This window comes from Oncorhynchus gorbuscha, linkage group LG09 (assembly GCF_021184085.1).
Source record: "Oncorhynchus gorbuscha isolate QuinsamMale2020 ecotype Even-year linkage group LG09, OgorEven_v1.0, whole genome shotgun sequence".
In the NCBI taxonomy this organism is placed as follows: Eukaryota; Metazoa; Chordata; class Actinopteri; order Salmoniformes; family Salmonidae; genus Oncorhynchus; species Oncorhynchus gorbuscha.
The window spans coordinates 59,976,520-60,001,143 of record NC_060181.1 but is presented as its reverse complement, the minus strand read 5'-3'; the positions used below and the strand labels follow the sequence as shown (position 1 = coordinate 60,001,143).

The following is a 24,624-nucleotide window of genomic DNA, read 5'->3' as shown; positions in this document are numbered from 1 at the left end:
TTACCTTGTTTACACTGTGTGTCTCGCAGGCTGCCTGTCTCCCTGCAAGGCTTCACTACTGTGCCTTCTCTGACTTTGTCTCTGCTGTCATTTCTCAGTTGTTTATCATGGCGGTCGGAAGCAACCTTTAAAGAAGAAGCATAAACACAGCCAGAAGAGTACTGTCAATGGAAACACAAAATACACAGACAGATAGAAAGACACAAGTAAAAGCAGGCAGCCTATTTATTATTGTTTCTTAGTCATACTGGATTCAAATTCATTTATTTTTAATTCACTGTTTTGGCAGACAACCCATGAATGTGTTTTGCAATGTTAATCACATGCTAATGCAATCGCATAGGCCCCGCTATTACCCCTACCTCCCTGCAAATAGCAGCACACTGACTTAATTGTGAGGTTGAAAATAACAACACAGACAGACCTCTCATATAAAGAAATTACCTTTGAATAAAAGAGCCATAGGAAAGTATTAATCTGCTTAACATTTCTAAGTACATCCTCCAAAGGATTTTGCTTTTTAAATCTTACATATGCTCAGCAGAGTTACTGCGTTTTCCTCATTTCATCCTTTCAACATCAAATGGTGAGCAGCAAAAATTGGATCAGACTTCAAAGACTGTGATGTGCTCCGAGTCACGGAGTGGCTCTTCTATTTCACATATTGAATTCGAGCAGGATATCAAAGTGCTACCAAAGAACCTCAGGTCTTTACCAAAAAGGGGTCTAACATCTGTAGAAAGAGAAGCGCAAAGACAAAATCACCTCCGGGAACAGCAAGCATTTATTCTCAGCCGCGAATTTCCAGCCTTTTGATTCTCCCATTCCTGTACCACCCTGTCTCTCTATTGAGATGGAGTTTGGAGGAAGAGAAGTCTTTTGTCTCAAGGACTCAAAAAACGAATGAATAATCGATGTTCAAGGGGCTTTGTAGAAGTACAGTATTATGCTAAAATATTCATTTCTCTGATCAAAACTTACCTTCTCTCTGTGATCATTGGAAGTGTGTCTGCCATCATTCCTACAAAGGTGAAAAAGAGAGTTTAGACGACTGATCCTAAACCACCTATCACAATAGATTTCACCTGGTACAACATAGATAATGATATACAAACTATTATGCAAGATTTACCATCCTTCATCTTGTCTCTCTTTTCATATGACATATAGACACACGACTGAACACACAGTAGAGCAACAGAACAAAGCTGGGGGATATTATTCAGGATGGGCAGTGTGATGTAATAGACACCTTTGGAGATAGACACAAACGTAGACAGTGTGCAAGGCACAGAGTGATATAAAAGGGGAAAGTAACAGTGTGTAGGTAAGAGCCCACAGATCTTAAAAAGGGGAAAATGGGCCAGATCTCGTCAAAATAAATCTATATGGAGTGATTCCAACACTGATTAAACAGAATTGTTAAGTTGAGGTTTGAAGTTTTCTCACCAAGGAATATGATTGTAAACATGGAGAAAAAATTCCCAGAAGAAAAACTTCTCAGCCCGGGTATACAACAAGCATAACATTTTCAGATGTGGAAATCTAGTCTTTGAGTCTGGAGAGATGCATTGCCGCCCTTGACCGACAAATTCAATAAAAGCAGAAATTAATAAAGATTTCAGCTTCTCCAACAAAATGGGGGATCTGTGCATCAGTTGGCAATATACTTCCAAACCCAAGTACTGCCTATGTATTTACTTTCTTTAAAAAAAAGATATAATACCCTTAACATTTGAAGATGATGGAATAAACCAATACTATTCCAAATAATAAGGCAAGAGAGAATCAATAGTGGTCTTGAATGAAAGAACAAGTGTTGAAGGAGAGCGGTGCGACAGTCAGCTGGGTTGGACTTCACACATACTTCCCTAATGACTGGCCTGCCCATACGCTGAGTAAACACAAACTGCATTCAGCTCTTACATCTGGAGACCAGTTCAGAGCCCAGCCCCGTTTGCGGTCAGACAAGTGCACTATCTTGGTGGAAAGTTATTTATTACATTTATAAAAAGGAGAGGTGGTGCAATAGGAGGAGCTTCCTCTAGTGGTTGAAACAACAGTACATTAACGAGGGGAGGAAAGAGGTCTGCGTAGTAGAGCTCAAGTTGAGTGACTGGTATGCAAACCCCTTTGCCCCATGACTGTGGTCTCTACCGGAGGTCTTTCTGTAACAACTTGAGAACGAGCTTGGCAGGGGTGCACACCAGGCTCAGATCTAATGGTATTCAGATACACTTAACACTAAAAAACTACAGTAAACCACAAACAAACATACAAAAACACAGAATATCATCCCTATGGAGATTAGAGGTCAACCATTTATGATTTTTAAATGCCGGTACCGATACCGATTATTGGAGGACCAAAAAGAGCCAATATCGATTAATCTGCCGATTTTTACTAATGTATTTGTAATAATGACAATTACAACAATACTGAATGAACACTTATTTTAACTTAATACATCAATAAAATCAATTTAGCCTCAAATAAATAATGAAACATGTTCAATTTGGTTTAAATAATGCAAAAACAAAGTGTTGGACAAGAATGTAAAAGTGCAATATGTGCCATGTAAGAAAGCTAACGTTTAAGTTCCTTGCTCAGAATATGAGAACATATGAAATCTGGTGGTTCCTTTTAACATGAGTCTTCAATATTCCCAGGTAAGAAGTTTTAGGTTGTAGTTAGAAATTACTATTTCTCTCTATACCATTTGTATTTCATTAACCTTTGACTATTGGATGTTCTTATAGGCACGTTAGTATTGCCAGTGTAACAGTATAGCTTCCGTCCCTCTCCTCGCTCCTACCTGGGCTTGAACCAGAAACACAATGACAACAGCCACTCTCGAAGCAACGTTACCCATGCAGAGCTGGGGGAACAACTACTCCAAGTCTCAGAGCGAGTGACGTTTGAAACGCTATTAGCGCGCACCCCGCTAACTAGCTAGCCATTTCACATCGGTTATACGAGCCTAATCTCGGGAGTTGATAGGCTTGAAGTCATAAATAGCTGCTGGCAAACGCACAAGAGTGCTGTTTGAATGAATGCTTAAAAAGCCTGCTGGTGCCTACCATCGCTCAGTCAGACTGCTCTATCAAATCAAAAACTTGGTTATAACACGATAACACACAGAAATACGAGCCTTAGGTTATTAATATGGTCTAACCCTAACCCTACTATCAACTCAAAAACAAGACGTTTATTCTTTCAGTGAAATACGGAACCGTTGCGTATTTTATCTAACGGATGTCATCCATATGTCTAAATATTCCTGTTACATTGCACAACTTTAAATGTTATGTCATAATTACGTACAATTCTGTCAAATTAGGCGGCCCAAACTGTTGCATATACACTGATTCTGCGTGCAATGAACGCAAGAGAAGTGACACAATTTCACCTGGTTAATATTGCCTGCTAACCTGGATTTATTTTAGCTAAATATGCAGGTATAAAAATATATACTTCTTGTATTGATTTTAAGAAAGGCATTGATGTTTGATTTCTTTTAGCTAAATATGCAGGTTTAAAAATATATACTTCTTGTATTGATTTTAAGAAAGGCATTGATGTTTATGGTTATTGGAGCAACGATACACACCGCATCGATTATATGCAACGCAGGACACGCTACATAAACTAGTAATATCATCAACCATGTGTAGTTAACAAGTGATTATGATTGTTTGATTGATTGTTTTTTATAAGATACGTTTAATGCTAGCTAGCAACTTACCTTGGCTTACTGCATTTGCGTAACAGGCAGTCTCTTCGTGGAGTGGAATGAGAGGCAGGTGGTTAGAGCGTTGGACTAGTTAACTGTAAGGTTGAATGCCCCGAGCTGACAAGGTAAAAATCTGTCGTTCTGCTCCGGAACGAGGCAGTTAACCCACCGTTCCTAGGCTGTCATTGAAAATAAGAATGTGTTCTTAACTGACTTTCCGATTTAAATAAAGATTAAATAAAGGTGTAATTAAAAATAAATAAAACATAAAAATTGGCCAAATCGGTATCCAAAAATACAGATTTCTGATTGTTATGAAAACTTGAAGTCGGCCCCAATTAATCGGCCATTACGATTAATCGGTCAACCTCTAATGGAGATAACTGAACCCTGCTGTCTGTGGCCAGACTTTGGAGCACCCTAATCATTAGGGCCTAATGGATACATCAACACAATCACACACTGAATATACCACTGGTAAAGGGATGAAGAAACTGACCCAAAATACTCGTTCCTGTCAGTGTGGCCTCCTGCCCCTGGGTGAGATCTGTGCCTCTGGATTCCATGGTCTTTACGCACTCGGTGGCCCCTGTATGCTGTGGATACAGTAATATGACTACCATCAACGCATTATTATATGGGAATTAAATTCATTTCAGAGTATTAAGCTATGCTTAACTGCACAACTTAAACTAGATGAGACAAAGAAAAAGGACACAAGATGTTATTTGGAATAGTTTAAAGAACACTCATTAGTGTGGCTTGGGCAATTACTGACTGGCAACTAACAAAGCCTTGTAACTTACAATTTAGCAAACAAAGATGTTATCCAAGTGTAAAAAATCCTACCAGTTAGTGGTACAAAAGTTGCATCCACTTTCCATCAATCCAAAAAAGGAGGGATTCATTTTCAAAACAATATGTGATGACAAAAGGGGACCCTAATGGATGGCACTAAACAAGAGCGTGCCACGCTATTCAGTCAAAGGGCTTTGTGTTTTAGTTGTAAAATTACACACAGTGAAAAAGAATGTTGGAGTACATTGTTGAGCAGCTCTATTTTCCATGGTCTAATCTGATCGATGGTTAGCATGCCCCCCAGGCCCTGCTGAGATCTGAGGAGCCACCAGACTCATACATTTGAAAGGCATCTGTTTATTTAAAAAATGCAAATGCGGCCCACCTCAAAGGCTATAAGCTGCAGTGAACACACAATGTGAGCGTGTTGGAGTGTTCCGTCGGGGGGCTCAGGCCCCACTTATGTCAGGTTTGGCCTTCTCCTCAGCCCGTCCGCCCACACACAAATACGTCAATGTGGAGGTCTACAATGAGATAAAGAGCGAGGGCCGACAGCGGGACCTTTCTCACACCAAAAAACCTGTTTACCTATTCCACAGCGTTATTTACAAGGGTTTTAATGGAGGACATTTACACAAGGTGTGCAGGCGACTGATATGCTCCATGTGCCAGATGAGGGCAGCCCTTAGGAGAGCCACATAAAACAATGCCAAATCTCCTCCCCCCCAGCCCGCCTCTACCCCTCCTCTCCCCTGCCCCTCTTGGCACCGTCCCTTGTCCTCCAATGAGAGGCTCAAAGGAGTGGGGGAGGCCCGCAAAGGTTAATGTGCCCACTTTGATCTTCGTCAAGGCACACTGAGTATGAATTAATTTACATTTCAGATGAAAAGGTTGACAGTATAAAAAGGCATCTTGTTTCTGGTATGTGAGAGCAGTGTAATAGACTGGGAATTTGACAGAGGAAGTTGTGAGGAAACAGAAGGGATAACTCCCCCTCTCTTGCCTTTACTGGGAAAGAGATGAAAGGAAAAAAAGGATCTCAATATGCACTGTTCTTCTGAAACATGGGGACCAAATGCTGCCCAAACTTTCAAAAGCCTTTCCTTATACATTATTAATTAATTATTACGGTTTCATGGGCTGCTTATTGAGATCAAAAAGGTATTTCATCAAACCATAAGGTTTTCAGACCCTTATTCATTTCTCTTAAAAAATATATTTTAAAAAACTCCAAAGCACATAATTTGGATATAGAAGTACATGAAATTTTCAGAATTGCCCTATTTCGTGTGTTGAGTACTTCTGAGAACAATACAACCACGTCTGCCATGCTTTACCTGATTGTATGCAAACAGCCGCGTCTTCCCTCTCCTTTCTGGTTCGCTTGAAATTCTGCCGGGTAGTGTGGCCCCTCCAGGCTACAGAGAGAAATAAGCTACTGATCAACCTCAGTCAAACAATATAGACGGCACATACAACATGAGACCCCACTTCAAAACAGAGCACAACCAGGTGGCAATGAACTCTCAGAGGTCTTATTATCTACTCTGAAGCATTGCTCTTTTGGCTTATATGGGTCACACTGTGGTTATCAAACTAATCTCTTTTATGAAGTATAGTCCTCCAGATTAGGCCAGGTGGATGGCTACCTGACTGGATGACTACGGCCCCACGGTTCCTCTTCTCCTTCTCTCTGCGGTAGCGCCTCGCCCCCAGCCAGCCCTTGGTGTAGGCCTGCATCACCATCACCCGTGCTATCAGCTCTCTCAGCAGGAGGTTCAGCTGCTCCACATGGTAGTACTTCAGGAACACCTGACATACAGTACACCCAGGGAGCTTAACATCGAAGCACCTCAATCCATGGACAAAGTTGTGATGCCATCCGTATGTTTTTAAACAGGAATCACTATAGTTTTCCCTGGCTAATCATCATCACTTTACCTTTGTCTTCCCTAAGACCCAGTTCTCTAGTTTGGCCCGCTCCAGTATGGCAACGGCATTTTCTTTGCTGGAGTCAGGCATCTGGTGAGCCCGGAAAGCAAGGTAGTAATACCTATAAAAGGGGGGAGAGGGAAAGATATCTGACTTTTATCATAGGTAATCATATTTTTTTGCTGTGATTCCGTGTTTTCGGACAGTTCAGAAACGTGCCTTTCATACAACTTCCAAATATATTTCTATCTAAATTAATTCAATCGCCATCCGTGGATCGGTGCACAAAGAAAACGAGGCTCACTGAGGCATGAGTCACTAACAGAGGCCTATTGTCTGAGCTTTTCTGAATGGACTATGCTCTCTTATTTCAATCACTACACAGATGACGCCCATCTGTGTTAATCAGCTCCAGTGCATGTCTCTACTTCATTGTCTAAGGCCCTTGACTGTCCCGCCTGTCACAGTTTATAAAACACCCGCATAGGACAGAGCTGATATAACTGTTTGTTCAGGGACATCAAGGCTCCCAAACTGCTGGTTCAATCCTTGTGTTCTGGTGTTGGTCAAAGAAAAGAAAAACAACAATGGAGATTGAAGAAAATCGTCTTTGAACCCCCCCCCCCACCTCATCCTACAGCCTTTCATTCTAATTCCTGTTGATACCTGTTCTTTCTTTGATGGTAAATACAAAGCACACTCCTTCGCAACATCAGACGAGTCTTTGATATGAGAGCACAAATTTAAATCAGTTTTGCACTAAAGGTGCAGTTTAACTATTGAGTCTGTCAGAATTATTTCTGCCTGGCTTGGATGGGATAGATTCAATGGCAAGGTTGAAAGCCAGGGACATGTCAGGATACGGCCTCCTGTACCCCAAACAATAGATAGGTCAAATCAATCTAGTAACACAACAGGACAGTAGCTTTAAACACTGCTAAATGAGAATCTAGACCCTCCTCACACACACCTGCATGTACACATTCATTCTATCTGAGGGTTAAAAGGCGATTGTCAGGTGATGCACTATCACTTTTAACACCAAATCAAGTTAACCCTCAACTAAAATAGCCTCACCAACAATGTCGGAGAATTGGGACAGGCAGAAGAACGACATGTGGTCATTCAAGGTTTCCTGCTTGAAATCCGGCTAAATTAAACACACAATCTTTTAAAAGCTCCCCTAGAGCAGCAAAACTAACCAGCCATCCCACTGCTTTTTACACAGGCCACAAGCACAAGCCCAAGCTAATTAAATTGTACATCATATTAAAGCGCCCCATTGGAGGTGCCTGGAATATTTTTCAAAGGATAATTGATCAAACGTAGGTTCCCTACGTTTTCCCAAGGACCTAGTTTGAGTATGTATTTTATTCTTGATGGGTCGAGGAAGGTTTAAATCCTTGTTTTTTTCAATAGATGGAATTCTTATTATGCTCACACTGGCAGATGTTGCCAGACATTTGAAAAACAAATATAAACCTTATCTTATATCTGTATCTAACCCAATTTCGTCATTACTTCATTACCCACCTGGGGAATAATGGGGTTCGGACTATGGACTGTGTCCAAGACACTGAGCATAAAACAAACCCTTAATGAATAGTAAAGAAAGAGGAATTAAAATGTCTATGGTCAGCCTCAGAGTTCCTCTCTGTTTGAATTGTGCCCTTAAGAGAGTTGAACACACACAGTTAAGAGAGTTGAACCCACCCAGTTAAGCGAGTTGTACAGGATATAGCCAATTAGTGAGCCTATTGCTGTGCTCAAGTTTGAACTCCCATCTAATTAAGGAAGCCGTGTTTTGTGTGATGTAGCACACAGAGTGTGCGTGTTCCGCTCTACCACTGGGGTTGTGTCGGCACTCAGAGTGCACATCTAGCGCCGCGGCGCCCGGACTCACTGCAGTTGTTACCTGTTAACAAACTCTTCGAACAGGATGCGGTGGGAGTAGCCCTGGCGGCGGATGTTCACTGTCTCCAGGATCCCGGTGTAGCGCAGCTGCACCATCACCCTCTCCTTAAAGAAGCGCAGCGCCTGTCTGTCATCGTTGGGCTTTATGCAGCGCACAAAGTGGGGTTGACCCACCACCATCTTAGACAGCAGATCCATCAGGGAGTACTGCCAACGCAGTGAGGAGACAAAGCAAGGCGACGGGGGCGGAGCAAAGAAGGTGACAGGGATTATTCTTTGCATTCTGCATTACTTCCTAATGTCATCGCGGAATTCACAGATTCTGTGCTGATGCTGTTTTGTTATTGCGTCAGCAAAACAATATTTTTACTGACACACTCCTTGATAAAAATCAACCCAGAAATTAAAATCCTTTTCCATTTTTGTACTGTATTAGAGGTCAATGAAAAACATTGCCGAAACGGAATGGTTGGGTGTGGTGATGGTGATACATACCCGGAAGTAGGAGGCCACTGTCTGTCTCCTCATGTTGGTGGTTTCCTCAGGGTGTCGCATCATCTCCATGGTGTCCACCTAAACACAAGCTATCCCATTAACCCCTTCCTCACAATGGGATGGACATGAATACAGTACATTGTTGCTTGTACTGTGTTGTCTGGGAAGGGTAGCAGCACCATAAACACTTAAGGCCAACAGTGTAGAGAATGGATGTGTACAGCTGAGGGGCATGGGAGAATTGCAGCTAGCGCTGCAATGTATAATGAGGCTTGCCATCTCAAACCAGATAGTCCTTCTAACAACGGATTAACGAGGACACAATATAAGCATTCTAATGGCCCGCACACTTCATGGCTTCATAAAAATGAATGACGCAATCAATATTTTATAGTAAGTCTACACAGCAAAGTGCATATCTTAATACTTATTTCATCTTAGCACAGGGGGAAAGGTATGTCAAACATTTTCTGAACAACTTCATGCCGTAATTGGATGTCTTGACAGCGTCTATGTTGAACGCTGTTCAGACAGAAGTACCAGCAATCATCCCCTTTCTGTTCAACTACTTCTGCTCATGTATTTTAACAAGGGCCGTCCATACGTCTGCACTAGTTCAATCATTTGTTTGCAATGATAACTTTTACCAGCTTCTCATCTATTAACTGTTTAGAACTTTCCACAGATTTTGATTGGGCAAAGGAGAACATGCATTTTACATCAATCATATTTCAGAGTTTGACTCATCGTTACCATGTACTTTCTTTACACAGAGTAAGTATAGTAGTGTAGCTCATAAGGTGGTTTGATGCTTTACAAAGAGTGTATGAAAATGTCACAATGTCAAACCACAGAGAAATTGAACCCCCCCCCCACGTGATACCAGTAGCCAGCCATTGGAAACAGTAGAAAATAAGAAAGTCATGCAAGATAAGGTAGAAGGTAAAATAAAACAACAACCATAGGCTGTTCTTACCTTCAATAGGTATTTGGGAGACTGAATACAGGAAGGTGTTGTTGAGAAACATGGAATGAAAGGAAATGATAAGAGGATAGACAAGAAGTAAAGAGTCTGAAATCAACCTTAAGGGGTATTGCACCAAAAATCATAATGTGAGTCATGTCTTAATATACAATATTTGACAATTGACAAAATCTTAACAGGACATTATGATTTTACTGCATGCTTCCCTTTAAAAGAGGTTAGTTCAGACAGTGAGAGATGAATAGAGCAACAGAGTATTTTTCTTATAATTACTTTTATGGTACACCAAGTCAGTGAAGTCTGTTAAGAACAAATTCTTATGTACAATGACGGCCTACCCCAGCCAAACCCTAACCCGGACCCCACTGGGCCAATTGTGCGCCCCCCTATGGGATTCCCAATCACGGCCGGTTGTGATACAGCCTGGAATCAAACCAGGGTCTGTAGTGACGCCTCTAGCACTGAGATGCAGTGCCTTAGACCGCTGCGCCACTCGGGAGCCCAGAGCCTTAGTCATGTGTGCAGGTTTGTCTGCACACATGACTAAGTGGCTTTGGATAAAAGTGTCTACTAAATGGCATATAGTATTATTATATATTAGGTTCACTACACTAGTTAATAGGGAAGATATATAACCAGATAACCAGAGGGCTGGAGCAGGATGCAATTGTTTATGGCTTAACTGTGGCCTCATTTTGGCTAGAGGCCTGTAACATGATGTTCCAACAAACGTCTACCATTCAACATGTTGTTCTTTACAATAGGAATTGTATGAAAAAGCCTTACCAGCAGTCATCATTTAAAGCTTCCTTCCTAAAAGCTGTCGATGGGGTAAAACACTGAGATTTGCCCCCTTTTAACGATGCATCTTTATAGTGTCAGGGGGATCCCAGTTAAGGGTAGAGCATGGTGCACTTGGACCCAAATCGTTCTCAACGTTCAAATGATTCAAATTGTTTTCAATGATCTCGCAAGCTGCTACAATGGACTAACAGCTCAAGTAAATACAATGTCAGTCACAACTGCCTGAATCTGAACAATACTACCAGATAGCGTGGAGATAGACAGACAGAGAGGATAGCCAGTCACAAGGGAATGCTATTTTGTGTTTGATTTCTAACAGTTAGTTTTTGAAGTACTCCCTGTGAACTCATACACAGGGCTCTATTTGAACAAACCTAACGCAATTGTGAATCTTAGCGTTAGGCGGTCGTGCAATAGGTTCGGGGGATGTGTCAGAAATATTTTAGCTATTTTCACAAACACAATTATCGGCGCAGTTGGTGGCGTTGGCGCAAAAGAGATGGATTTTGATGAATAAACAAGTTGTGAGTGTGTCGAGGCTTGGCCCATCACTGGCCAATCAGAACGTGCTCCATAGCTAAATACAGGTATGTGCTTGCTTTGAGTGATGCATTTAAGTTATTTTATGTATTGCCTTGGAATCAACTCCAATTCCAATGTTAGTCCATTAAAGTTTGTTAAACAGCTTACAGAAACAAAATATGTAATACATGTATCACTAGCCACTTTAAACACTGCCACTTTTATATGTTTACATACCCTACATTACTCATCTCATATGTATATACTGTACTCGATACCATCTACTGCATTTTGCCTATGCCGTTCTGTACCATCACTCATTCATATATCTTTATGTACAGTGGGGCAAAAAAATATTTAGTCAGCCACCAATTGTGCAAGTTCTCCCACTTAAAAATATGAGAGAGGCCTGTAATTTTCATCATAGGTACACTTCAACTATGACAGACAAAATGAAAAACAAAATCCAAAAAATCACATTGTAGGATTTTTTATGAATTTATTTGCAAATTATGGTGGAAAATATGTATTTGGTCAATAACAAAAGTTTCTCAATACTTTGTTATATACCCTTTGTTGACAATGACAGAGGTCAAACGTTTTCTGTAAGTCTTCACAAGGTTTTCACACACTGTTGCTGATATTTTGGCCCATTCCTCCATGCAGATCTCCTCTAGAGTAGTGATGTTTGAGGGCTGTTGCTGGGCAACACGGACTTTCAAGTCCCTCCAAAGATTTTCTATGGGGTTGAGATCTGGAGACTGGCTAGGCCATCATAGAAATGCTTCTTACGAAAAAAAAGTCTGACACTGAAGGATTTGAGTCCCTGGCGGCGTAGTGTGTTACTGATGTTAGGCTTTGTTACTTTTGTCCCAGCTCTCTGCAGGTCATTCACTAGGTCCCCCCGTGTGCTTCTGGGATTTTTGCTCACCGTTCTTGTGATCATTTTGACCCCACTGGATGAGATCTTGCGTGGAGCCCCAGATCGAGGGAGATTATCAGTGGTCTTGTATGTCTTCCATTTCCTAATAATTGCTCCCACAGTTGATTTCTTCAAACCAAGCTGCTTACCTATTGCAGATTCAGTCTTCCCAGCCTGGTGCAGGTCTACAATTTTGTTTCTGGTGTCCTTTGACAGCTCTTTGGTCTTGGCCATAGTGGAGTTTGGAGTGTGACTGTTTGAGGTTGTGGACATGTGTCTTTAATACTGATAACAAGTTCAAACAGGTGCCATTAATACAGGTAACGAGTGGAGGACAGAGGAGCCTCTTAAAGAAGAAGTTACAGGTCTGTGACAGCCAGAAATCTTGCTTGTTTGTAGGTGACCAAATACTTATTTTCCACCATAATTAGCAAATAAATTCATAAAAAATCCTACAATGTGATTTTCTGGATTTTTTCTCTCATTTTGTCTGTCATAGTTGAAGTGTACCTATGATGAAAAGTACAGGCCTCTCTCATCTTTTTAAGTGGGAGAACTTGCACAATTGGTGGCTGACTAAATACTTTTTTGCTCCACTGTACATATTCTTCATCCCTTTACACTTGTGTGTATAAGGTAGTTGTTGTGAAATTGTTAGGTTATATTACTTGTTGGTTATTACTGCATTGTCGTAACTAGAAAAACAAGCATCTCGCTACACTCGCAAAAACATCTGCTAACCATGTGTATGTGACAAATAAAATTTGATTTGAAATAACAAAATGTAAAGTAGATCTATCCCATCTTTGCTAAATTTGTTCACTTGAACCTGTTTGCAGTCCACATTGTCCTCTCGCTGCGTTTATTTTCAGCAAACTTAACATTGATAAATATTTGTATCAACATAACAAGATTCAACAACTGAGACAAAAACTGAACACAGACATGAGACTAACAGAAATTGAATAATGGGTCTCTGAACAAAGGTGGGGTTAAAATCAAAAGTAACCGCCAGTATCTGGTGTGGCCACCAGCCGCTTTAAGTACTGCAGTGCATTTCCTCCTCATGGACTGCACCAGATTTGCCAGTTCTTGCAGTGAGATGTTACCCCACTCTTCCAGCAAGGCACCTGCAAGTTCCCGGACATTTCTGGGGGGAATGGCCCTAGCCCTCACCCTCCAATCCAAAAGGTCCCAGACGTGCTCATTGGGATTGAGATCCGGGCTCTTCTCTGGCCTTGGCAGAACACTGACAATCCTGTCTTGCAGGAAATCACGCACAGAACAAACAGTATGGCTGGTGGCATTGCCCTGCTGGAGGGTCATGTCAGGATGAGCCTGCAGGAAGGGTACCACATGAGGGAAGAAGATGTCTTCACTGTAACTCACAGCGTTGAGATAGCCTGCAATGACAACAAGCTCAGTCTGATGCTGCTGTGACACAACGCCCCAGACCATGACGGACCCTCCACCTCCAAATAGATTCCGCTCCAGAGTACAGTGTAACGCTCATTCCTTCGATGATAAACGCGAATCCGACCATCACCCCCGGTGAGACAAAACTGTGACTCGTCAGTGAAGAGCACTTTATGGCAGTCCTGTCTGGTCCAGCGATGGTGGGTTTGTGCCCATAGGTGACATAGTTGCCAGTGATGTCTGGTGAGGACCTGCCTTACAACAGGCCTACAAGCCCTCAGCATAGGCCTCTCTCAGCCTATTGCGGGCAGTCTGAGCACTGATGGAGAGATTGTGCGTTCCTGGTGTAACTCTGGCAGTTGTTGTTGCCATCCTGTACCTGTCCCGCAGGTGTGATGTTCAGATGTACTGATGCTGTGCAGGTGTTGTTACACGTGCTCTGCCACTGTGAGGACAATCAGCTGTCTGTCCTGTCTCTCTGTAGCGCTCTTAGGCGTCGCACTGTAGGGGCATTATAATTTATTGCCCTGGCCACATCTGCAGTCCTCAAGTCAATCACACTTCTGTGAAATCAAACTGTCCACTTAGGAAGCCACACTGATTGATAATAAATTTCACATGCTGTTGTGCAAATGGAATAGACAACAGGTGGAAATTATAGGCAATTAGCAAGACACCCCGCAATAAAGGAGTGGTTCTGCAGGTGGTGACCACAGACCACTTCTCAATTCCTATGCTTCATGGCTGATGTTTTGGTCACTTTTGAATGCTGACGGTGCTTTCACTCTAGCAGTAGCATGAGACGGAGTCTACAACCCACACAAGTGGCTCAGGTAGTGCAGCTCATCCAGGATGGCACATCAATGCGAGCTGTGGCAAGAAGGTTTGCTGTGTCTGTCAGCGTAGTGTCCAGAGCATGGAGGCGCTACCAGGAGACAGGCCAGTACCTCAGGAGACGTGGAGGAGGCCGTAGGAGGGCAACAACCCAGCAGCAGGACCGCTACCTCTGCCTTTGTGCAAGGAGGAGCAGGAGGAGCACTGCCAGAGCCCTGAAAATTACCTCCAGCAGGCCACAAATGTGCATGTGTCTGCTCAAACGGTCAGAAACAGACTCCATGAGGGTGGTATGAGGGCCCGACGTCCACAGGTGGGGGTTGTGCTTACAGCCAAACACAGTGCAGGACGTTTGGCATTTGCCAGAGAACACCAAGATTGGCAAATTCGCCACTGGCGCCCTGTGCTCTTCACAGATGAAAGCAGGTTCACACTGAGCACATGTGACAGACTTTACAGAGTCTGGAGACGCCGTGGAGAACGTTCTGCTGCCTGCAACATCCTCCAGCATGACCGGTTTGGCAGTGGGTCAGTCATGGTGTGAGGTGGCATTTCTTTGGGGGGCCGCACAGCCCTCCATGTGCTCGCCAGAGGTAGCCTGACTGCCATTAGGTACCGAGATGAGATCCTCAGACCCCTTGTGAGACCATATGCTGGTGCGGTTGGCCTTGGGTTCCTCCTAATGCAAGACAATACTAGACCTCATGTGGCTGGAGTGTGTCAGCAGTTCCTGCAAGAGGAAGGCATTGATGCTATGGACTGACCTGCCCGTTCCCCAGACCTGAATCCAATTGAGCACATCTGGGACGTCATGTCTCGCTCCATCCACCACAGACCGTCCAGGAGTTGGCGGATGCTTTAGTCCTTTAGTCCAGGTCTGGGAGGAGATCCCTCAGGAGACCATCCGCCACCTCATCAGGAGCATGCCCAGGCGTTGTAGGGAGGTCATACAGGCACGTGGAGGCCACACACACTACTGAGCCTCATTTTGACTTGTTTTAAGGACATTACATCAAAGTTGGATCTGCCTGTAGTGTGGTTTTCCACTTTAAGTGCGACTCCAAATCCAGACCTCCATGGGTTGATACATTTGATTTCCATTGATAATTTTTGTGTGATTTTGTTGTCAGCACATTCAACTATTTAAAGAAAAAATTATTTAATAAGAATAATTCATTCATTCAGATCTAGGATGTGTTATTTTAGTGTTCCCTTTATTTTTTTTAGCAGTGTATATTTTCATTTGTTTAACACGTTTGTTTACTACATGATTCCATATGTGTTATTTTATAGTTTTGATGTCTTCACTATTATTCTACAATGTAGAAAATAGTAAAAATAAAGAAAAACTCTTCAATGAGTAGGTGTTCTAAAACTTTTAACCAGTAGTTATCACGTGAGCATAAATGAGTCGGGAGACAGGCGCAGGAATGCGTAATATTTTTTTTTATTAAGCCCAAATTACGGCGTGCCGTGTAAAGGCACGGGGACGAAGACCAAGCAAACATGTAACAAAACACAGGGTAGAAACCAAAAACAAAAGAGCGAGGTGTATCTCGAATAAATAACACACGCGCACAATGATTAACACATGGGACGAGACCCGTAATCATCTGCCCAATGCACAATGGCACGAAAGCCAAAACACACAGCACAGGTACGCACCAACGAACATTGTAACAATAATGGGCCGACAACGGAAACCAAAGGGCACACTTATACAAGTACTAATCAGTGGGAATAGGGGACAGGTGTGCGTGATGAAAGTTCCGGAGGGATCCGTGACAGGAGTGGAAATATTCCTATTCCATTCCTTTACTTAGATTTGTGTGTATTAGGTAGTTGTTGTGGAATTGTTAGATTACCTTTTAGATTTTGCTGCACTGTTGGAACTAGAAGCACAAGCATTTCGCTACACTCACAATAACATCTGCTATCCATGTGTATGTGACCAATACAATTTGATTTGATTTTGGAATGCGACATTCGACGAGCAGGTGTCCACATACTTTAGGTCATGTAGTGTATAATGTTTTATTGAAACCATCGTACAGATCGCATTTACACTTCTCCAGAAGTTGCATTGCATGTGTGCCACGGACGTTCTCACCATAAAACCAGTACAGTGAATCATTCTAATAAGTTTGTTTTTAATAAAATTAAACGAAAAACAAAAAATTGGGGAATGTCAGCGCACTGTTAAAAAGGGAATGTCAACTCGCTGTTTTGCTCCTCTCAAGCATTATCTTTTAATAAAGCTTTGCTGATTAAGATTTATCTCCAAGCGGTCTCGCGAGCCAAACACTTTATGTATGGTCTTGACTAGCCTACTTGATTAAATTGGCAAGGACAAAAAGAAAACAGCCTTCATTGAGAGGAGGGGGGGCTATGCGTGGTGTTTAATCAAATACATCGAAATGGGGAAAAAACATAACTGTTTTATGTTTCTAAATATGAAGTATCCAGGCACCAAAAGCACATCTTGTCCCATGTGCAGATGTGCTGTGTTTGTCACGGCTGGATAAACTGCATTTCCGCTGTCAAAATTCATGCCATAACCAACTGTGTTTCCGCTAAAACCAGCTTTTGGTTGGTCTTTTTGGACTCATGTTTTTAAGGACACACCTCCAATATTTCCACCCCTCCCATCTGAGAGCAAGCGAGCTGATGTAAGACAGGTAACTTGCCGAGTCTGGCGTTAGAGCAAAAAAAAAATGCCAATGTGCCAGCGCTGCTTTAACGCCAGCCAAATATAGAGCCTAAAGAGTGACATGGTCTCAACTTGGATAAAATAATAGCCCTTAAAAGGGTTTAAAGGATCCTTCGGGATACTTCCCAAGAGACAGATGAACTCATGGACAGCATTTTTAGGTCTCTGCATCCATTACGAAGAAAGTACATTTCGAGAGCCAATGCTCAACTTCCTTTAAAATGCACTCAAAGACAAAAAATGGTATCCACGAGTTCATCTGACTCTGGGGAAGTAGATAAAGGGCTTCATTTACAAAATCCTGAAGTATCCCTAAGGGAGAGAGAGCCCACCTTGTTGCGTCCTGAGCTGAGCTGGGGTGGCAGTGACCTTGAAGCAGCAGTGACTCTCGCCCTGGAAGTGGCCAGATTACCTATTCAAACCAACACAGCAAAGCAACAAGTCAATACAATCCCACAGACTTTATGAACACCTGCTCTTTCTATGACATAGACTGACCAGGTGAATCCAGGTGAAAACTATGATCCCAAATCAGTGTAGAGGAAGGAGAGGAGACGGGTTAAAGAAGGATTTTTAAGCCTTGAGACAATTGAGACATGGATTGTGTATGTGTGCCATTCAGAGGGTGAATGGGCAAGACAAAAGATTTAGGTGCCTTTGAACGGGGTATGGTACTGTAGGTGCCTGGCGTACCAGTTTGTGTCAAGAACTGGGTTTTTCACACTCACCAGTTTCCCATTTGTATCAAGAATGTTCCACCACACCATAGGACATCGGGCCAACGTGACACAACTGTGGGAAGCATTGGAGTCAACATGGGCCAGCATCCCTGAGGAACGCTTTCGACACCTTGTAGAGTCCATGCATAGCAAATCAAGTTAACTGCTGCTTTCAACAATTATGTCTCTTGAGAGCAGGCCAGTTCCATTGTGGACCAGTGTGTTGGGTAACCCTTTAAGTAGACAGAACGGGCAGTTTAGGACCTCACCAGTCTGAGCTGGATCTCACTGCAGTGCTACAGTCACTCCTGGACAGACGAGAGGATATGACCCGAGCATATGCAAGACAGTCTGAAACATTTCAAAGTTTCTGCACAAGATGTCCAAATGTTTTCTCTGGCTATATCTTCAGAGGCTAAACTGTGATTAATAGCAGTGAAAGAAGCCTTTGAAGCAGGATTGGTGACATCAAAGTCCTAATCCATGGGTGGCAGGATTTTTATAATGAGTGGGATGTATCTTAACACATTTCAAAGGGTTTTACGCCATGAATAAACAATAGCTGCACAGATGTGCCACACACACCTTAGACAAATACGGCACCAGAAACAGGAGGCAGTATTAACCAGGCTGCAGTGTACAATCCGAAGAAAACCTTTGTTTTCGATGAAGCTAAAGCTGAATTGACAGACAAACAATCGTCCTCGATTTCAGATAGACCCGTACATCAATAGACAAAGATGAGGTCATTCCTTTCACTATAATATAACACTTTAGGTCAATTCTCAAGGGTTAATGACTGAGAATGATCAACCTAAAACAGCTATGGTGTTAGATCACAATTCTGTTGTTCCAAAAGACGAACAGTCAGTTTATATTCTACAGTATGACTCATACAGTTTTGCATCTCTGGAGAGGTAGAAATACATTTTTGATGGGTTAATTAAAAGTCAGATCACGTCTAACTTTAGAACATGAATGTCCTGCTCTCGCCAAAGGCTTTGTTTCAGGCCAAATGAATGTTTTGTCACATCACACTCACACAGCTGTAGTCAGGACAGTCCACAACATTTGATGTCAAAAAGCATATATAGTAATTACATCAATGGTAATAACAATGACATTGTGTTCAGGGTCTGACAGTCAAACATTTTACTGTTCATATGTCTGTAAGATCCAGCAACAATATTCATGATATGGTATTTAGGAACTCTCCCTTGTCTAATTCAAATTATAAACTGGGTAGTTTGGGTACTGGATGCTGATTGGCTGAAAAAGCATTTCAGCCCTGTGTATACCAGACAATATACCATGGGTATTATGCAAAAATACTTGTTTAATGTTCTATTTATGTTGGTAACTAGTTTATAATAGCAATAAGGTACCTCTGGGCTTAGTTGTCTATAGCTAATATACCACAGCTAAGGGCTGTATTCAGGCACTTTGCTTCACGTCGTGTCTAAGAACAGTCCTTAGTGGTGGTATATTGGCCATTATAAACTGGGTGGTTTGAGCCCTGAATGCTGATTGGCTGACAGCCGTGGTATATTAGACTGTATACCACGGGTATGACAAAACATGTATTTTTACTGCTCTAATTACGTTGGTAACCAGTTTATAATAGCACTGTGATGACTCTGCAATGCATCGTGCCTAAGAATAGCCCTTAGCCGTGGTATATTGGCCATATACCACACCCCCTCGTGCCTTATTGCTTAGATATACCACAACCCCTCAGGCCTTATTGCTCAAAGGCAAAAAAAGCCCTTTATCTACTTCTCCAAAGTGGATACCATTTATGTATCTGTGTCCAGTTTGAAGGAAGTTAGAGATAACATTGGCTCCCGAAACTAACTAGCTTAGCACAAAGACTAGAAGTCTTCAGGTACAGCATGCTAGCTAGGGAAGTAGATAATGGGTCTAAATGCCAAAATTCTGAACTATCCCTTTAAGTCTACCTCTACCTTATTACTTAATGCTACAATATGTAACATTTTGGGGCGACATAACCAAATTCACATAGAAAGGCGAGTTATAGATCTTTAAATCTCATTGAAAGCAAGTCTAACAAGTGGTAGGTAGATATGTTCTATGTGCACTATTAAGTTTAGTTTTGGAATCTTTTACTTTTGGTTTTGTACACCAGCTTCAAACAGCTGAAAATACAATATTATTGGTTATGGAAAATATATTTTACAGCGGTTTAGATGGTACATTGATTCTCTACACAATGTCTGCTTGTTTTGTTTAGAATTTTAGCAACCAGGAAATGGCAGAGCGATTTCTGCATAGTGCACCTTTAAGTCTACATTTGTAAATTTCAAAAATAATATTTGTTAGATCAAATAAAAATTAAATAAAAATTGCACAGTATTGCAGAAATTATTCAATCATGTAAACAACCTAATCACTGTAAACAACATAAAACAGGGCTAGGAAAAGAAATGTCAGAAATCATCATCTTATGTCTGACGAAAACAAACATCTTACAGGCCAAAACACACAAAGACGGATCTCTCAGAATGGTGCCCACAGACAAATGGTGTCAGGTAGCCTAGTGCTCAAGCAGGGACGCGCTGCAATTAGCCAAAAGTAAAGCTGGATGGATTAATTGGAGTCGGTCTTGTGCAAATGAAGAGCCCTCTCTCCTCTCCCCATTAGTGCTGCTGGGCCAGATCATCTGAGCACATTTGTCATGATGAATTAGTAGCTGAGTGTCGAACGGGCCCGTGGAGTGTCACGGTGCTTTCACGCCTCTCACTTGCATGACACCATCAAGGGGAGATGAAGGGGCTGTGTTATGATGAGGGAAGCTATGACAGTTGTACCTAAGCCTCAAAACAGACACTCTTCTACTGCTTTCTACATATATTCCTAGGCGGCTCTTATTAATTCATTATTTTGTGGTTCCTTATCGACTTATGACTGACTACATGATTAGTGCATGGGTTAACTGTCTCTCCGCTCAAAGATTTCTTGAAACATGTTAACACCGGAGATGTCCAGCATAAAAAAAAACATCCTTATATCATAAAACTGTAATGAAGTCAATGGCCGGTTGAGAAACAGCGCGTTTCTGTCCGTTGGTAATTCTAGCATAGTATTCATACTGAGCACATACAGAGTGGGAAGGAGTCACTGCTGCACTTTAAATGCAGTGGAATGTGGTTTTACGTCTAGCATGTAAGCTTATGCCTTTTAATGTGCATGGGCCATCAGCAAAACATTTTTTTCAATCGCTTAGGTAATTCACCTCTCTTGACTAAGCCTGCACCTTTTCTTTTTGAAACCAGATAACATCCTCTTACTAAAAACCCACCATGCCTATTCTCAATGTTCGGAGTCATCATCACAACTGTACAAAATGGTATATATTCGCAAAGGGGTTAATCACTAGAGGCTGTAGGGGTGTTGTGAGAACAGAGGAGGAAGTAAGGGGGTCCATCGCCCAACAGGTCATCCTGTCTTAGGGAGCAGGCGGTGGTGGAGGATCACACTGATCGCTTCTGCTTCATGCGTGTTGCTCTTGGCATGGGCTGCCGCCACAGATACACAGAGTGAGAGAAGGAGAAAAGAGAAAAAGCCATCCCTGGCATCTGTGCGTACACTTTGAAAATTAAGCCCAGCAAGAATCCTATAGAAAAAAAAGCTCAAGCTGGCAGTTGTATTGGGTTTCTATTGACAAGAATAGTCAATGTGCCTGGGATTAAAAAGCAATCCCACGTTCAATATGACACCTCCCTACATTCTTTTATGAGTGCCAGTGCGCGCCTTGTAGTTCAGAAGCTATGGATCGAGCTGTCGACACAGGGGACAATCAAAGTTGTAAGAGAGCAGCCTCTTAGAGCTGAGTTTGCAGAAGCTACGTGGATATATCTCCCTTCTCTCCCGCTCTCTTTTTTGAATAAATGTGATCTGGAAACTCAACTCAGCAACCAAGTAAATGAGATTATGGCAGCCATACCACCCCCACATAACCAGCAACCTTTACGCCCAGAGTTAGTTGATTTCAATGCAGAAAAGGGTCATCAGAATCGGACTGCTGACTAAAAACATTCCTGTGATTAGAGAAATAAAAGATTAAAGTTTAACTTAAAAAGGGAAATTACACCCAAAAACTATATTTTTGGTGGATTGTTGGTATGTCCGCAATCAAGTTGAGACACAGTATATACAGTGCATTCGGGAAGTATTCAGACTGATTGACTTTTTCCACATTTTGTACGTTACAGCCTTATTGTAAAATTGATTCAATTGTTTTGTTTCCTTATCAATCTACACACAATACCCCATAAGGACAAAGCAAAAACAGGTTGGTATAAATGCTTGCTAATTGATTAAAATAAAAAAACTGAAATATTACTTTTGCTTAAGTACTTAGACTCTTTACTCAGTACTCTGTTGAAGCACCTTTGGCAGCGATTACTGCCATGAGTCTTCTTAGGTATGACGCAACAAGCTTGGCACACCAGTACTTGTGGAGTTTCTCCTATTTTTCTCTGCAGATCCTCTCATGCTCTTTCTGGTTGGAAGGGGAGTGTCGCTGCACAGCTATTTTCAGGTCTCTCCTAAGATGTTCGATCGGGTTTGAATCCAGTCTCTGGCTGGGCCACTCAAGGACATTCAGAGACTTGTCCCAGAGCCAATCCGGCTTTGTCTTAGCTGTGTGCTTAGGGTCGTTGTCCTGTTGGATGGTAAATCTTCGCCCCCAGTCTGAGGTCCTGAGTGCTCTGGAATAGGTTTTGATCAAGGAATTCTCCGTACTTTGCTTCGTTCACCTTTCTGTCTATCCTGACTAGTCTACCAGTCCCTGCCGCTGAACAACATCCCCACAGCATGATGCTGTCACCACCATGCTTCATTATAGGGATGGTGCCAGGTTTCCTCCAAACATGATGCTGGGCATTCAGGCCAAAGAGTTCAATCTTGGCTTCATCAGACCAGAGAATCTTGCTTCCCATAGTCTGAGAATCCTTTAGGAGCCTTTTGGCAAACTCCAAGTGGGCTGTCATGTGCCTTTTACTGAGGAGTGGCTTCCGTCTGGCCACTCTACCACAACAGGCCTGATTGGTGGAGTGCTGCCATAGATGGTTGTCCTTCTGGAAGGCTCTCCCATCTCCACAGAGACACTCTGGAGCTCTGTCAGAGTGACCATCAGGTTCTTGGTTACCTCCCTGACCAAGGCCCTTCTCCCCCAATTGCTCAGTTTGGCCAGGTGGCCAGTTCTAGGAAGAGTCTTGGTGGTTCCAAACATATTCCATTCAAGAATTATGGAGGCCACTGTGTTCTTGGGGACCTTCTCCAGATCTGTGCAGTGACACAATCTTGTCTCAGAGCTCTACGGATAATTACTTCAACCTCATGGCTTGGTTTTTGCTCTGACATCAACTGTGGGACGTTATATAGACAGGTGTGTGCCTTTCCAAATCATGTCCAAAAAATGTCATTTACCACAGGTGGACTCCAATCAAGTTGTAGAAACATTTCAAGGATGGTCAATGGAAACAGGGTGCACCTGAGCTCAATTCCGAGTCTCACGTATACTTACGTAAATAAGGTATCTGTTTTTTCTTTAAATACATTTGAAAAAGTTTCTAAAAACCTGTTTTCGCTTTGTTATTATGGGGTATTGTGCATAGATTGATGAGGCTGTAATGTAACAAAATGTGGAAAAAGTCAAGAGGTCTGAATACTACCAGCTATCTGAAATTGGCCCTTTCCTAAATTAGCCAAGGGTGGAGATTTGGACTTGTGGTTTTACTTAATTCTCCGTTCTGGTCAATGATTATTAGGGCGATTCTGATCCAACAATAAATTCATACATTGTGCCCCTGGCCTGAGAGGATGGAAGTTTAATATGTAACTAGTTATAGAAGGCAAATGGTAACTAGCTAACATTGCCCATGAATGGAAGTTAGGCTAGAGATCCAACATTTTTGCCAGGTGATAGACAGTTTCAAATCAAATCAAATTTTATTTGTCACATGCGCCGACTACCAAGTTGTAGACCTTACAGTGAAATGCTTACTTACAAGTCCTTAACCAACAATATTTTAAACATAAAAAAGTGTAAAGTAAAAAATAGATAAGTAAAAAACTGAAAATAAAAAATAGAATTAAACAGCAGGAGTAAAATAACAAGCAAGGCTATATACAGGAGGTACCCGTACAGAGTCAATGAGGTAATATGTAAATGTATGTAGAGTTATTAAAGTGACTATGCATAGATTATAAACAGAGTAGCAGCAGCGTAAAAGCGGGGTCTGGGTAGCCCTTTGATTAGCTGTTCAGGAGTCTTATGGCTTGGGGGTAGAAGCTGTTAAGAAGCCTTTTGGACCTCGACGGTACCACTTGCCGTGCGGTAGCAGAGAGAACAGTCTATGACTAGGGTGACTGGAGTCCTTGACCATTTTTAGGGCCCTCCTCTGCCTGAAATAGAGGTCCTGGATGGCAGGAAGCTTGGCCCCAGTGATGTACTGGACCATACACACTACCCTCTGTACTGCCTTGCGGTCGGAGGCCGAGCAGTTGCCATGCCAGGCAGTGATGCAACCAGATGTTGCAGTTGTAGAAATCTTTTGAGTATCTGAGGACCCATGCCAAATCTTTTCAGTCTCCTGAGGGGGAATAAGCTTTGTCGTGCCCTTTTCACGACTGTTTTAGTGTGTTTGGACCATTATAGTTTGTTGGTGATGTGGACACCAAGGAACTTGAAGCTCTCAACCTGTTCTACTACAGCCCTGTCGATGAGAAAGGGGGAGTGCTTGGTCCTCCTTTTCATGTAGTCCACAATCATCTCCTTTGTCTTGATCACGTTGTTGTCCTGGCACCACTTGACCT

At 42.3% G+C, this 24,624-nt stretch overlaps 1 protein-coding gene across 5 annotated transcripts in view; it reads right to left on the bottom strand.

The window, feature by feature from the left end:
• myo3b (myosin IIIB) overlaps positions 1 to 24,624 on the bottom strand; it is a 118,262-nt gene that overhangs the window by 33,680 nt on the left and 59,958 nt on the right. For 4 of the 5 annotated variants that reach the window (XM_046362912.1, XM_046362915.1, XM_046362917.1 and 1 more), the window contains 10 exons: positions 17,398 to 17,477; positions 9,849 to 9,869; positions 8,873 to 8,950; positions 8,379 to 8,584; positions 6,473 to 6,584; positions 6,181 to 6,343; positions 5,869 to 5,949; positions 4,233 to 4,329; positions 982 to 1,021; positions 5 to 125 (listed from right to left, as the gene is read on the bottom strand). In XM_046362912.1, coding sequence (XP_046218868.1) covers positions 5 to 125; positions 982 to 1,021; positions 4,233 to 4,329; positions 5,869 to 5,949; positions 6,181 to 6,343; positions 6,473 to 6,584; positions 8,379 to 8,584; positions 8,873 to 8,950; positions 9,849 to 9,869; positions 17,398 to 17,477 — 999 coding nt within the window. The remainder of the gene's footprint in view (positions 1 to 4; positions 126 to 981; positions 1,022 to 4,232; positions 4,330 to 5,868; positions 5,950 to 6,180; positions 6,344 to 6,472; positions 6,585 to 8,378; positions 8,585 to 8,872; positions 8,951 to 9,848; positions 9,870 to 17,397; positions 17,478 to 24,624) is intronic. The other variant, XM_046362914.1, reaches the window with a different exon arrangement.